Raw genomic sequence first — 13461 nt, 5'->3', positions numbered from 1 at the left:
AGACCCAACTTTATTTAAAATGAGAAAGTTCAACTCTAATTTGGTATTTCTTCATCACTTAAGCAAATTGGAAAAAACAATGTATCATCTTTCTCATAACTGCCAAATCACCATCAAAATTAGTCAAGAAGGACATGCTTGAAAACACAAGCCTATCTTAATTGTCAAGACAGAACCAAACAGTATGTGTGTGGGTACAATGACATGAAAGTTTTTTCACTGAGAGGAGGGTGGGGGTAAGAAAACCCAAAAGAAAACCTTTCCTGTGAGATGCTGCTACAGACAAAAGGAGCTGCATACACCCCATTGGTTTACTTTCACAAACCTTCAAGGGGAGATGAGAGAAATAGAGATCCCATGCAACAAGAAAACCAGCACATCAAGCTCTCCCAGAAACAAATCTGCAGCAATTTGATAACAATTTCTTCATGTGGAAGGAACAGCAACATGCTGCAGCTTCCTTACAACTTCTCCTGTTACAGCTAAAGCAGCAGGAACACCAAGGAATGCAGATAAAACCACCAAAAATATCTACGTGAATTTGAACATGCCTTTTGCAATTTGAGTGCCTACACCCTGACTTGCAGCAAAAAACCCCACAAACCAATGACCATGAATGCATACAGCCTGATTTAATTACTTTTACATAAGCCTGTGTGAATACCAGCTTAACAGAGAATACCAGTTTTTCATTATGTGTATGAGAAACCTTAGCCTTCCCTTTCAACATTCATGACTTTAAACACACCAGGTAGGCCAGAAATCCTGTAACAGCCCTATCAATCCTGATCTTAAGCTTCATTCCATGTAAACAGCTACCATACATCTGACATACTGACTTGTCCTTTCCTTACTCTGGGGAAATACAAAGCAGCACAGAAACTTCTGCATCCATTTTGCTGAGGGTCTAATTAACACCTTTCAGATGTAAAAGCTCTTAAGTGCTCAAACATTGCCCCCACACCAGTTTTTAAAGATCTGAGATAGTCATACTGTCTCTTGATAAAGATTGTCAGTATGAAATGTTTTCTACCGAAGAAAAATATCCATGTAAGCTTCATGGTCCTGATGAGTTGGAACTCATCAAGCACACTGTAACATGGAAAATCCAAGGCAAGAACAGATTAAAACCTGAATTCCTATCTTTTGTTTCTCTTTGAAAGCTCAGCACAAAAAAAAAAAAGACTCCTGCACTTTCAGCATAACTTTTTCTTCCAGCTATATCCTGATGAGCAGTGTTTTGAAAACTTCTTAGTTGGATCTCACCCTACTATCCTGACAAGGAGTATGTGTAGGAGCCTGGAGGTGGAGCAACCTGGTAAAAAACAAGTAAAAGTAAAGTAAAAAAAAAAAAACAAGTAAAAACCAAGTAAAAAAAAAAAAGTAAAAGACAATTTTGGAGAACAGTCCATGCAGCCTGTTCTGCATACCTGTCAGATGTAAAGTAACTATCTTAACATATGTGTGTATGTGAACTAATACAGTACCTCCTGTTCCTCAACTAAGCCCTGAGAGGCAGAATAATCTGAATCACAAACAGGCAAATTAAACCATAGTGGAATCTCCTGATGGAAAATAAGTGGATACATGAAGAGAAAAAAACCACATTTTGCTAGGACTAGATGTACCTTTCTAACCAGTGCTGAGGCTGAGACATGGAAATTGATGGATGCCTGGTCTGACCATCTTGTGTTTGCACGGATTCCAGATTAGAGCTCTCTTGGAGGCAGCCGTATCAGAGTCCTTGCAAAACCAACATGACTGTCCACATCTGGGCATGTTCTGGGTGGTCTCCACTGCGTGCCACTACAACTCACAGCCTCCTTTTAAATTTTTCTGGGTTTTTCACCTGTTCTTGCTGTCACTCACCAGCTGGCATCATATTCATATAGCTGGCATATTCTTTCTTGCACTCCCCCTCCTCCCCTCCCAAACTCCTTTGGGAACAATGATGTAAACATGCTATGTGGAAGAAAACTGAAGCAAAAAGAAAAAACACATTATACTACATACAAAGGATCAAGACTGTAATTGGAAGTGCTGGAAGATACATACCTTGTGGCTTTTAGGATAAAGCTAGACAACTTTAAGGAATACTTATCAGAAGAGCCTCAGTAACTACTACTTCCAGAACATCAAAAATGTCCTTTTTTTCTTCAATTTCTACTCATTTGACTACTGAAACATATTGCAATGAACAATTACATCATTTAAAATACTGAAATTGTGGTTTTAAGCTGAACACTACCCTGAAAAAAAAAAGCAGTCTCTGATGTGAATGGGACTACATGCTCTTCTCACCATTAAGACACCCAACTGGACTGAATTAAGGAAGTCTGGGGGTTTTTTAAAATATTTGCAAGTGTTAGTCACAGAAATATTACAAGTGAAACTGTTTGTCTCCAAGACAAAGTTAGCAGAAATGGAGCCCAGATTCTGGCTCACTTCCAGTTCTACTGGTAGGTTTACAAGTCTGATGACTCTTTAACACACAAGCTTCTTGTGTTCCTTGCGGCAAGCAGCTGTTCTTTCTTTTGAAGGTCTCCTTCATTCCATGATCCATGCCTTCATTCCTCTTTCAAGCCAGATGTCAGAAAGACTCTGCTTTTATATTTTGTGTTTTTTATGGTATATAGGCATCAAATAGAAAATGAAAACTCAGAACTCTGTAGGCTACTGATACCCTGTCCAAAACTTGAAACCAAAGCTTTATTGATTCCCAAATCAAACATAAACTGGCAAAGGGGGAAGAGAAAGATACAGACTGAAACAACTCAGTGATCAGATATGTCTTCATCATCAAAAAGAAAGAGGCAAATCCAAACTTTCAAACACATGATACTTCCATAACAATTCTCTTCTGATTCCAGTCACAGTACCAATATGCAACTAATTAAGCTTTCCTTCCAAACTCACTTCTTAATACCCTGATGTCTGTTTCCAATTCAGTTTTCTGGCTTTTCCAAAATAATCACAAGTTACTTAGCATGTGATAGACAAGTGAATGTGTAAGTTCATCCCTTTATTTTAACAACTGTAAACAAAAGCAATGCAGGCATAACTATTTCGGCAAGAGCTGACTGCAGGAATAATAGCCCAGTGCAGACTTGGTGTGCTCTGTGACAGTTAATGCTAAAATCTTGGAAAACTTTAAATATGACTTAGATTAAACCCACCATAGTGCCCTCCAGTACTATAAATCATTTTTCTAATCTAATGTATAGAGTTCCTAGGTAAAAACACCTATCCTTTATTGTTACAGAGCAGCCGCTCCTTTTAGAGGGTGCAGACCAAAGTCCAGCCAGTTTAGACTGCACACCCTTTTAGATGTATCCCTAACTTCAATACAAGGTGAGGAATGTTCTCCCATCCACTTCTTTCACTGAAGGCCCCAGTGATTTCACTGCTCTACTGCAATCACCACCACCAATTCTCTAAAACATAATCCAAACGCTTTTGCCTGACCTCTTAATTTCATTCTCACTTCTCTTCCATATCGTATGCCCTACTCCTCTGTAAAATTCCTACCACTCTTCCATTCTGTCACATCAGAACAGTGTTCTCTGTTTTTGTAGTCCATTACTACTTTTTTTAATTCACCTTTTCCTTTACCACTGTGATCAGAAAATCATGACAGATTTATCCACTGCAAATAGATCAAAGTTTGCATTCTTTTCCACTCTCATTGCAAAAGCATTAATCTAGGCTCTCACTCTTTAAATTTTTGCTACAAGAAACTCTGGGTTTCTACATACTTCTCTTTCCCATCATTCAGCCTAAATTGCTGCCATAAAAACTGAGTTTCCATGTCTGCAAGTCTGAGTAAGTCAGGTTCCTTTTCAGATTCTTTCATTTATTTCCTCTTAAGTCTCCACACCAAATGTGAAAGACTGCAAGAACTAATTCCAGTAAGTTCCTCGCTCTAGCTTTTTGCTCACAACTTCAGACCAAGTCACACATGGTTTACCACCACTCTCATTTTTGGGACATTCTCCAAGTAGCCTTATGCCTGAAGCCCAGTCTGGCCTTCCTCTATCCTTTCTTTCACTCCTTCTTCAAAACAAACTCTTCCAGGCAGCATCCAAATCTTAATCCTTCCCATAATAAAGTGGTAGCTGAAGAGATGACAAGGATGTAAAATATTTGACCAGCGTTTTCTTAATACTGGGATCCAGACTTCAGTTTAGCATGCTAGCTTTATAAACAAACAATACCACTTTCTCTGGCAAGCACAGGAGGGAAAGGCATCCACTCCTACTGAATGTAAGCTTTCATTTTCAGGAGTTTCATCTAAACATCTTTCTAAATGCATACCGAGACAGTGTTCTCCTGGATTTTACACACAGATTTCACTCCCAGACCCCTGTGAGATGACAAGGAGGCAAATTTCTCATACCTACCCCTATTCCAAACAATCTTGAACACATGGATTACGAAAAAAAAAAACCCTTCTGTCTTTACTGAAGGCCCTTCACAGGGGTTTAAGTTACTGCCACGAAGTGCAAACTATCACTCTTATTTACAAACTGTCAGCTGGGACAAATACGTAATTTATTTTGCATGTTTGCTTCAATTAGTTGGATTTTATTTCTCAGTACGACTATCTGAACCCTGATCTGGGATGCCCATTATCACACAACATACATAAATACACTTTTCCACATTTTAAACAGAAAGGGACACACAATACTAAAAAAAAAAAAAATCCCTTCTCAGTAGTAGAAGGGATTAATTGCCACTTTTCTGCTGTAACTATGTTTGTGCAAAAAGATAAGTAATCACACTAATTTTGTGGCGGCTGATCAGAAAGCTACACATAAGGTTGAAACAGTTTTTTGTACTAGAAAAACTTGTGACCTGTGCAGTCACCTAGGACTGGCTACTTGACAGTTTTTTTGTCCTGTTTTTATCTTCTGACCTTCTCTGCTAATACTTTTTGCTCATTTTAAACATCCAGGATACAAGACATGTATTCAACGTCAGTGAATTTATATTCAGCACATATTGACAGAAAGACATTACAAACCAAAGGCTGTAGAAAACCTTCAGAAAAGTGGCTTGTGGATTCTGTTCATCATCTAACAAACACGTGGACACATTCCAAAAAACTGCCTGAATTTTGGCAGCACTTTTAGCTATCTCAGAATTCAAAAGTGAATGGTCACTGCCTTAAATGCTTCCTGGACAGAGCTGGAGGGTTCCCCCAGCAGAGCAGAGAAAAACCTCTACTACCTTACATTTTCATTATGCCTCTTATAAACAGAAGATTTCGCATTCTAAAAAAAAAGTGAAGCAGGAACCTAATATAAAGCACACATTAATGTAAGACTTGAAAAACATTCCTGAACTGTGAACCATCCATACTCCCTTTAACTTCCACACCACGACTTTTGCATTTTCATCTCTGGCTTTACTAAGAACAAATATTTTGTTTGTGTTTTAGACTAACATGATCAGTCCTTACAACATAATTTAAATCACCTACACCATATACACAAGTGCCTTTAAATAAAATATCTCCTATTCAATAAAATGTAAAATTACAAGTTTATTTAAAACACTCCATTGTTGAAAACTACTCTAATGTTAGAATTTCATTATACCCACTGAAGACTTGGGCATGTACAGCTTTTCTCGTCCCTACTAACTGCAAGTGGATTACTACATTACATATCCGGGATGTGGGTAATGAGAAACATGGGGGTTTCAATATTAGCTCTACACGTATGTGTTGATAAGAACAAAAAATTCTAGCTGGAAAAGCAGGGTACTTTAATACTCAAAGCTGTTCCATCTCTTCATAGTTGCTGCTACCTTCCATTTTCCACAGTACTCAAGGATACGGTGTACTGATGATGTTGGATGGTGTCTACAATTATGTATTTTTAAAAATTCTGCAAGTAAAAGTAGCATGGGTTTCTTATCTAAACTGCATATCCTTAAACAAAATTTTAAATAACATCGCTGAATTTGCAAATCACTGTCTCCTTACAAAGCACTAGTAACATTAAAAGTAGTTAACATTTTCCGAAGAATTTTAAAGTAAAACCTCTATGCAAATAGTAGTTGGTAGTTAACCAAGCAGGACTTCTATACAAGGCTATCATACTTACATTATTTAGTTTCGATCTATTTCTGGATTTTTACCCTAGATCCAAAACTACAACTGTGATAGACCAAAAAGGCAGTATTAGTTTTCCTCTCATGTGTCAAGATCACTGGTTCAGGCAGATTTTTAGGATGAACAGGACAGAACTGGTACATTGTTGATAAGCAATGTCATTAGAATGGAAACAATACTCAGAACTTTTGCTTGTTGCCATGGAATGAGGGCACTAGTACTCATCTTTGCACCTGGCACAAAAGCAATCCACCTATCTTTGAACAGTAAAAAGTAATTTTTTTTTTCTCCAAGAAATGAAGAATGTACTACAACCATTTAAAGCAATTCTACATTAACTTAACTGTTTTTACATTTATTTCAGGAATGCAAACTAGAAAACATCTAACCTATTTTCCTTCTAGGGATAGACAAATACACCTACATTACTGTGTGTGGTGTCTGCACATTATATATCTGTGGTAATCAGTTGTTAAATACAGTATTCTCCTCAAAAGCTTATGTTGCCAGCACATGGGGGACCTGGCCTCCTGGCTAGAGCTATTGTGCTGACAGTCTCCAGCAAATACCTGAACTTCCCTCTTCATGCCTTCTCTCATACAAGGTATAAAAGTGCTTGGTGGCTGTGCAAAAAGAACACCCTGCAATATAATTTTCAAAAACTTGACCTAAGCCTCCTGACCAGATACAGCCCAAACTATCACCCATGTAGCTCACAGTAGTATCCAGATTCCCAGGAGGCTCACATGCTCTCCTGTGACATGTAACAAGATACATACTCATCACATGAATAAAATCACAGATATCTCCAGCCGTGTAATAAAGAGTGTGCCTGAATATCCTTATATACTCACTCCTTCACACCGACACACCTTCCCAGGGTGGTGGTGAGGGGGTGTGCCTGCCTGATACTTTTCACTCCCACGATGTTCAACCCTCAACAGGCATCAGTAAAAACAAAATGTTAGCATCACTGTTTCATGTTACAGACAGACTGGGACCATCTCCTGCTCTGGGTATGTTTATCCTGAATAATTCATTAGTATGTAAATATCTCATTTAGATAAAATATCAATTAGATAGCTAGAAATGAGGTAGCTCCAGAAATGGAAACTGGACTAACATGATAATCCACCCATGCTTGTTTATATTGTTCAAAAGAATTCAGACACACATGGCTGTGTGGACTAACCTGCACTGTTATGGAGACACACCAGCAGTGTATTTTCCTCTGCAGGGCAAGAGGATTCTTGCGGAACATGTAAAATTCTAAGGCTACCCAGCTCAGTGAGAGTTCTTAAATGAAAGAAAAAAATCTTGGAAGAGAGCTTCTTCAGCAATGAAGATACTGGCAAGAAAAGAGGGTACTACTTCTACAGCATTCCTTGAAGATTCCTTGGAAAAAACCAGCTGGCTTTTCAACTGACAGTAATGAACCAACATATATGTATCTCGTAAAAAGTGTAATCAAATCAAGTTTCAGAAGACTATCACCCTCTTTTATGCTATTATTTGAATGCCAGAACAAAGACTCAACATGGAAACTGGTTTGCTTTGGAAAGGCTCCACAAGCTCCTTTCTTATAAAAGTTTAAAATCCTGGAGAAAGTCATCAGATATTTCTCTGAAGAGTGGTTCTAAAACTTAAACTCTACTTGTTCCGTATGTGCTCTCTTTGCATGACTTAGATATATTAACTCAGTTCAATTCAACCCCTTCAAATAACATCCACCACAGAAAAAACAAATGCACATAATTTTTTCACTTCTAGAAAAAAAACCTGTTAAGATTTTTTGTCTGTTTAGGCTACCACAATTCTATATATATTTTTATGCTAAACAGCTGTATGTTTATTTCTCTTTATTTATACTATTTTCTATAAAATTAAATTTAATATCTTTACATAAATATCATCCAACTAATAAGAACAGGAGGCTCAGGGGAGACCTTATCACTCTCACAACTACCTGAAAAGGGGGGGGGGGGGGGGGGGGGGGGGGTGTCAGTCTCTTTTCTGAAGTAACAAGCAACAGGACAGAAGAAAATGGCCTCAAATTGTGCCATGGAAAGTTCAGACTGATATTACGAAAAATTTCATCACGGTAAAAGGTTGTCAAGCATTGTAACAGGCTGCCCAGGGAAGGGATTAAGCCACCATCTCTGGAGGTATTTACAAGATGTGCAGATGTGGCTTTTAGGGAAATGGTTTAGTGATGGCCTTGATGGCCTTGACAGTGCAGGGTTAATGGCTGGACTTGATGAACTTAATGGTCTTTTTCAACTTAAACAATTCTATGACTCTACTCTAAGTTTTAAAGAAAACCGGTGCAAAAGAAACAAGATACTTTATTTTTGAACAATACAATACCACCCTAATTTTATATTCGGTGTTCATCTGTTTTGATACAGAACAAACCATTATCTTAACTATTGTAGACTGGTATTCACAAGTTAACACAAACCATTAAAATAATTATTTCTGCCATATTAATCTCAAGCAATCTCTGCTGTAGTCATAGAATAGGTATTAAGTCTCAGCTGAAGAACAGTTATATTCAGTAATCTCCTCCTCCACACATAGAATTACAACGAAAACAAGCTAACACCCAACCAGAGCAACTTTAACTGCATCAGTAGTGTGATAACAGCTTTTAAAAAATACTTTTTTTTCTTTCATGTGTTAGCATATACAGTGCATAGCACAGATCTAACAAAGATTTCTCCATGTTTGACCACCTAAGTAAATGCACCAAGCCAGGGACCTAAGGATATGAAACAAACAATTCAACAGTGACTGACAGTCATTTATTCTCTCAAAGGAATACCAAAATTTTTGCACAGCTGCAAAAGAATGATTTTAGGTTCCTCTAAACTTGTTAAGTTTCCATGAGAAGGAGAGATGCTAAGAATTCAGAAGTAAAGCAAGATAATATAAACCACCTTACTATTATGTTAGTACTTTTAGCCTTGTGGTAAAAAAGACCTTAGCAAGGTGGTAATATGAAATATAATGTTTAGATCAATTAGATGCTTAAACTACAGAATGCCATGCCACTGTAAAGGTAACGGCAATGGTACTGCAAAATAAAAGATATGCTGAAATTCAGCAGTTATTTGTCAGACACCATCTGCTTTTTCTTTCATTCTCTTCTGATTTTGATCTGTAAGAAACCACATCAGTATCAAATGTCACTTAGTTCTTATTCAAACAGAGCAGTCCAGACACAGCGGCTGCACCAGCTGACTTAGCTGACCTAGGCCTAGAGTAAAAACAAACCCCTATAAATCACCAGATGTAAGCAATTGAATAGTGATCAATTTAATTAACTGAATAGCTTTCCAAAGTTTATTGTATTGTTTCAACCCTTCAGGATTCTTCAAGAAAGGTAACTTGCAACTTGTATTCAAGGACAGGATTTGGCCAGAGGGCTACATATTAATAGCTTTTTTAGATTCCCATTGATAAAACACAAACCCCACACATGAAAACCAGGTCTTCTCTTTTTTCCTAACTAATAGTATGATAGTAACTACTTTTCTACACCTGCCTTCAACAGTTTATTGAAACTAAATCACAGAAAAAAACCCCAACTGACTTATCTTTAAAACATCAGGACTAAATTTTCCTTTAAAATCAACTTTTTCTGTTATTGGCCCTACATGCCTTTTACAACTTTATACTAATATTACAAATGAACACCAAGTAACCTACTCATTTCTTTCATGCAAAGCAATGAACATAGACACAATCATGTATTACAATTTTATGTATTAACTGCAGTCATAAAAAAATGTGGCACCCATTAAAATGGGCTCAAAAAGAATTTTTCAAGACATTGGCAAAACATCTTCTAACCTAGCTACTTGTTCTGAAGCTACATCTCAAGGGGATTTCCCTGTACTGTCCAGTGAAATTAATAGAATTCTGCCATGATTTAACACATCAGGATCTCAGCCAAGATGCATAACGACAGTGTATAAGTCTTGTTTTAAAGACAGCACTATACAAGTTTGTGTAACATTTACTGATGTTTGTACAGTGCCTAGCAAAATAGGACTGAGGCTTCTGGGCACTATTACAACATAAATTAATTCTAATGCAGTCTTTGTATCTGGGAAGCACAAAAACTACAAGGATTAAGCTCAATTATACACATTTTAAAGAACTACTAAATAACATGACATAATCAACTTCCTAACCACAAGCTGCTCTATTTCCAATTATTTCACTTTAATCTTGGTAATGCACCCATTTCCATGAACCCTGTAGAGTTAGTTCCACTAACAGGGACAAGAGTAAGATTCACTTACAAAGACAGAAGAGTTATATTTGCCGAGACTGGTCCCAGATCTGGAATGATCTCCAGTTCATTGTTGTTCAACTTCCTATTAATATTACAAAAGGGAGAGTTAGCTTTGATGTTAATCAGAAGTATGTACATTGGACTTGCTAAACTGCTGAACTGTGTCACCTCAAAATTAAAAAATAATTCCAGTTTCACTTAATGTAAAATATCAGAACAGCAAGTATCTTTGTTGTTCAAGCAACTATCCCTAGAGAAATAACTATACAATTAGCATACACAAACACCAGGTTGGGTATTTTTGGTTGAGGTTTATGTTTTGGTATGGTTTTTAATTAAGACAAATTAACTTACACTTCCTGAAGACTATGAAGGTGATCCAAGATACTGGTCTTGATTGAAGATAATTTGTTGTGACTTAAGTCCCTATGAGGTTACAAAAACAAACACCCTGTCAGTTTTGCCATACAATATCAGGTAAAGCAGTACAATTTCAATCCAAATTATGTTCTCACTTGTCTCCAAGTACATAAAAAGATTTTTTTCTATTAGTAAAATTAGAATAGAAACTCATTTGCTTATACAAGGTATAAATATACAAATTCAAATGCAAATACCTTGATCACTGCTAGCAGTGTCAAAGAAATTCCTGTACCTCTGAACAATGTAGAACTGTTCATTGGAATGTGCATAAGACCCATGGAAAACATCTTAAGATTTTGACTCAGATACACCAACAACCCCTCTCCCACATCCCCTCACAATGAAAGATATGGCTAAAACAACCTTCTAGTTATTTTAACAACAAAAATTCAAAAACCAGTAGTCATTGCAGTCTCATTCCTTAGGTTAATCATAATATTTCTACCATTTACTCTTCTCACTAATGTCTCTAAAGCAATGCATAGCTCACGAATACACAATGAGGACTGTCCATAAATTGAAATTGTATTTTCATGCTTTCACAAAAGTTCAGGACACCATTTCCACATAACCAAATTTAATGGAGATCTTAAGAAATAGCAGAAGAAAACAGACATAGCAAGGGCTAATTCTGAGTTTTAAGATGTCTGTACACTAGTAATATTAATACCACACTTAATTACACTTGAAGAAGTAGCTCGAACACTTAGCTTGTCCCATGCTGTACTGAAGATCCCCAGCATATATTGATGCAGTTAATATGCAATCTTGTTAATACCTTTGTAGCATTTGCTGTGAAACAAGCCAGGTACTAAAAATGCAACACTTTTTGTCGACCACAAGAAATACTTTTCCTTACAGTGCCATGTATCTTTACCCTCTCAAACATTTATGCCCTCTCAAACACTTGACACCATACAAGAGTCCTAATAAATTTTTGCTGTAGCCTCAGAAGTACTGGAAACGTAACAGAAATAAGAGTGACCATGAAGTAAAAGACAGAAAAGCTAGTTGCAGGAATTCAAATCTGCACATCTCCAAACCTCTGCAGAAGTGGTACAGACTCACAACTCATCTTGTAACCGTGACTAGATCTGTTGAAGGCCTCCTCCTTCTCAGTCACTCATCCACCAAAATGTGCACTTTTCTGTTCCCCTACTACAGACTATCACTACCTCACCAGTATCAATCCAGCCATCTGCAAGCATTTGTTACAAGTTAAAACACTACATTTATCCAAGCCAGCGAACAAAAACTGTATTTTTAAAAATTAGTTCTTAAATTCACTCCAGTGAGTGTTTGTAATGCAGACATATAAAGAAATTAATCAGCACACCTCAGCAGTGAGCAGCTGCAGCATCAGGTAAATGTTGCTTTAAAAAGCACGCTTTTGAAAAAATACTGCACACACTTCATGATACTTTTCCCCATGCTAACTAAGCACTAAAGAGTCATCCACCACACCTGGGGTCCTCATCAAGCCACACAGGCACAAAGTGTTATTTCAAGTTGAATCTATGAGGAAACTACATGATTCCTCACTTTTTCTGGGTAAGATGACTCAGTACAGTCATCTGTGCTGAGCACGCCAAACAGAGGCCTCACTGCCACGGATGTGTATACTCTCCATCTACAGTTCCAGAAGTGAAGAAACCTGATGAACAGCATATCCCTGCTGCACACAGACCAGAACTGGCTTAAATGAAGCCAAGTTCAGTGTCCGTGCTAGGCATTCTGCTCCGTGACTAAGCCCTGAAAAACCACAGATGCAGAGAACTCCAGTTTCCCCGCACCCATGACTCCACATCCTCAGACACAGGTGTAATGCTGCAACCCAGCCAGGCACCTAGGTTTCCTCAGCAGAACATGTGGATAGTAAAACTGTATTTTAGATTCTCCCAGCTGACTTGTTCAATGTTGCCAGGACAGTTTCACTGTCACTTTTGTCCTCGCCTGCAGCTAGCAGTTAAAAAAAAAAAAAAAAAAAAAAAACAGTAACAAGAAAAATTAAGTTTAAAAAATAATCCCAGGCACATATGGGTATTATGAGGGGTACCACCAGTACTTGGCTGCAAGGTGTGCTCTGAGCCAGCCAACTGGACCAGGCCCAGTGGGCTGCTGAGCTGTGGTACCAGCGCCTGGCTCAGGGCCACAGGCAGGGAAAAGAGATGTTCTGTGTTTCCCAAGCCAGGGCTGCACAAGAGAGCGCACACAGCAGACCCACCGGTGTGAATGGCATTTTCCAGAACAAAAGAAGGGGGGTGAGTGTGGGGGGAGAGCCACCTAGAGAAGGGGAACACACTCCACCACCTTCAGGTGGCCTGAAGGGATCTTTTCAGAGACTCAACTCTGGACTCCTCCTCTTAATGATGGAAAACCAATTCAGTGTCAATGTTTTCAAAAGTCCACTAATGTTAGTTTCACCATTATGATTTTGAGTTCTCCTGTATATTAATTAGGTTAACCACACTTAAGTTAGAGGACTGCATCTTTCACTACCTAAAAATCTAGTGCAAACATTCTCCTGGCAATACACTGGAGAAAAATCCCTTTGTTTAACATCTGAAGGCATCAGCTGCACAGATTCAAAATTCTCACACTGCATTCTTAAGTG

At 37.9% G+C, this 13461-nt stretch overlaps 1 protein-coding gene across 2 annotated transcripts in view; it reads right to left on the bottom strand.

Moving 5' to 3' along the window:
• The window catches only part of LRIG3 (leucine rich repeats and immunoglobulin like domains 3), a 43127-nt gene that overhangs the window by 24650 nt on the left and 5016 nt on the right, over nucleotides 1-13461 (bottom strand). For both annotated transcript variants that reach the window (XM_048301625.1, XM_048301626.1), the window contains exons 2-3: nucleotides 10779-10850; nucleotides 10432-10506 (exon numbers count right to left, since the gene is read on the bottom strand). In XM_048301625.1, coding sequence (XP_048157582.1) covers nucleotides 10432-10506; nucleotides 10779-10850 — 147 coding nt within the window. The remainder of the gene's footprint in view (nucleotides 1-10431; nucleotides 10507-10778; nucleotides 10851-13461) is intronic.

The sequence above is a fragment of the Corvus hawaiiensis genome, chromosome 4 (genome assembly GCF_020740725.1).
Source record: "Corvus hawaiiensis isolate bCorHaw1 chromosome 4, bCorHaw1.pri.cur, whole genome shotgun sequence".
NCBI lineage: Eukaryota > Metazoa > Chordata > Aves > Passeriformes > Corvidae > Corvus > Corvus hawaiiensis.
This window is presented reverse-complemented; position numbering and strand designations above follow the sequence as displayed.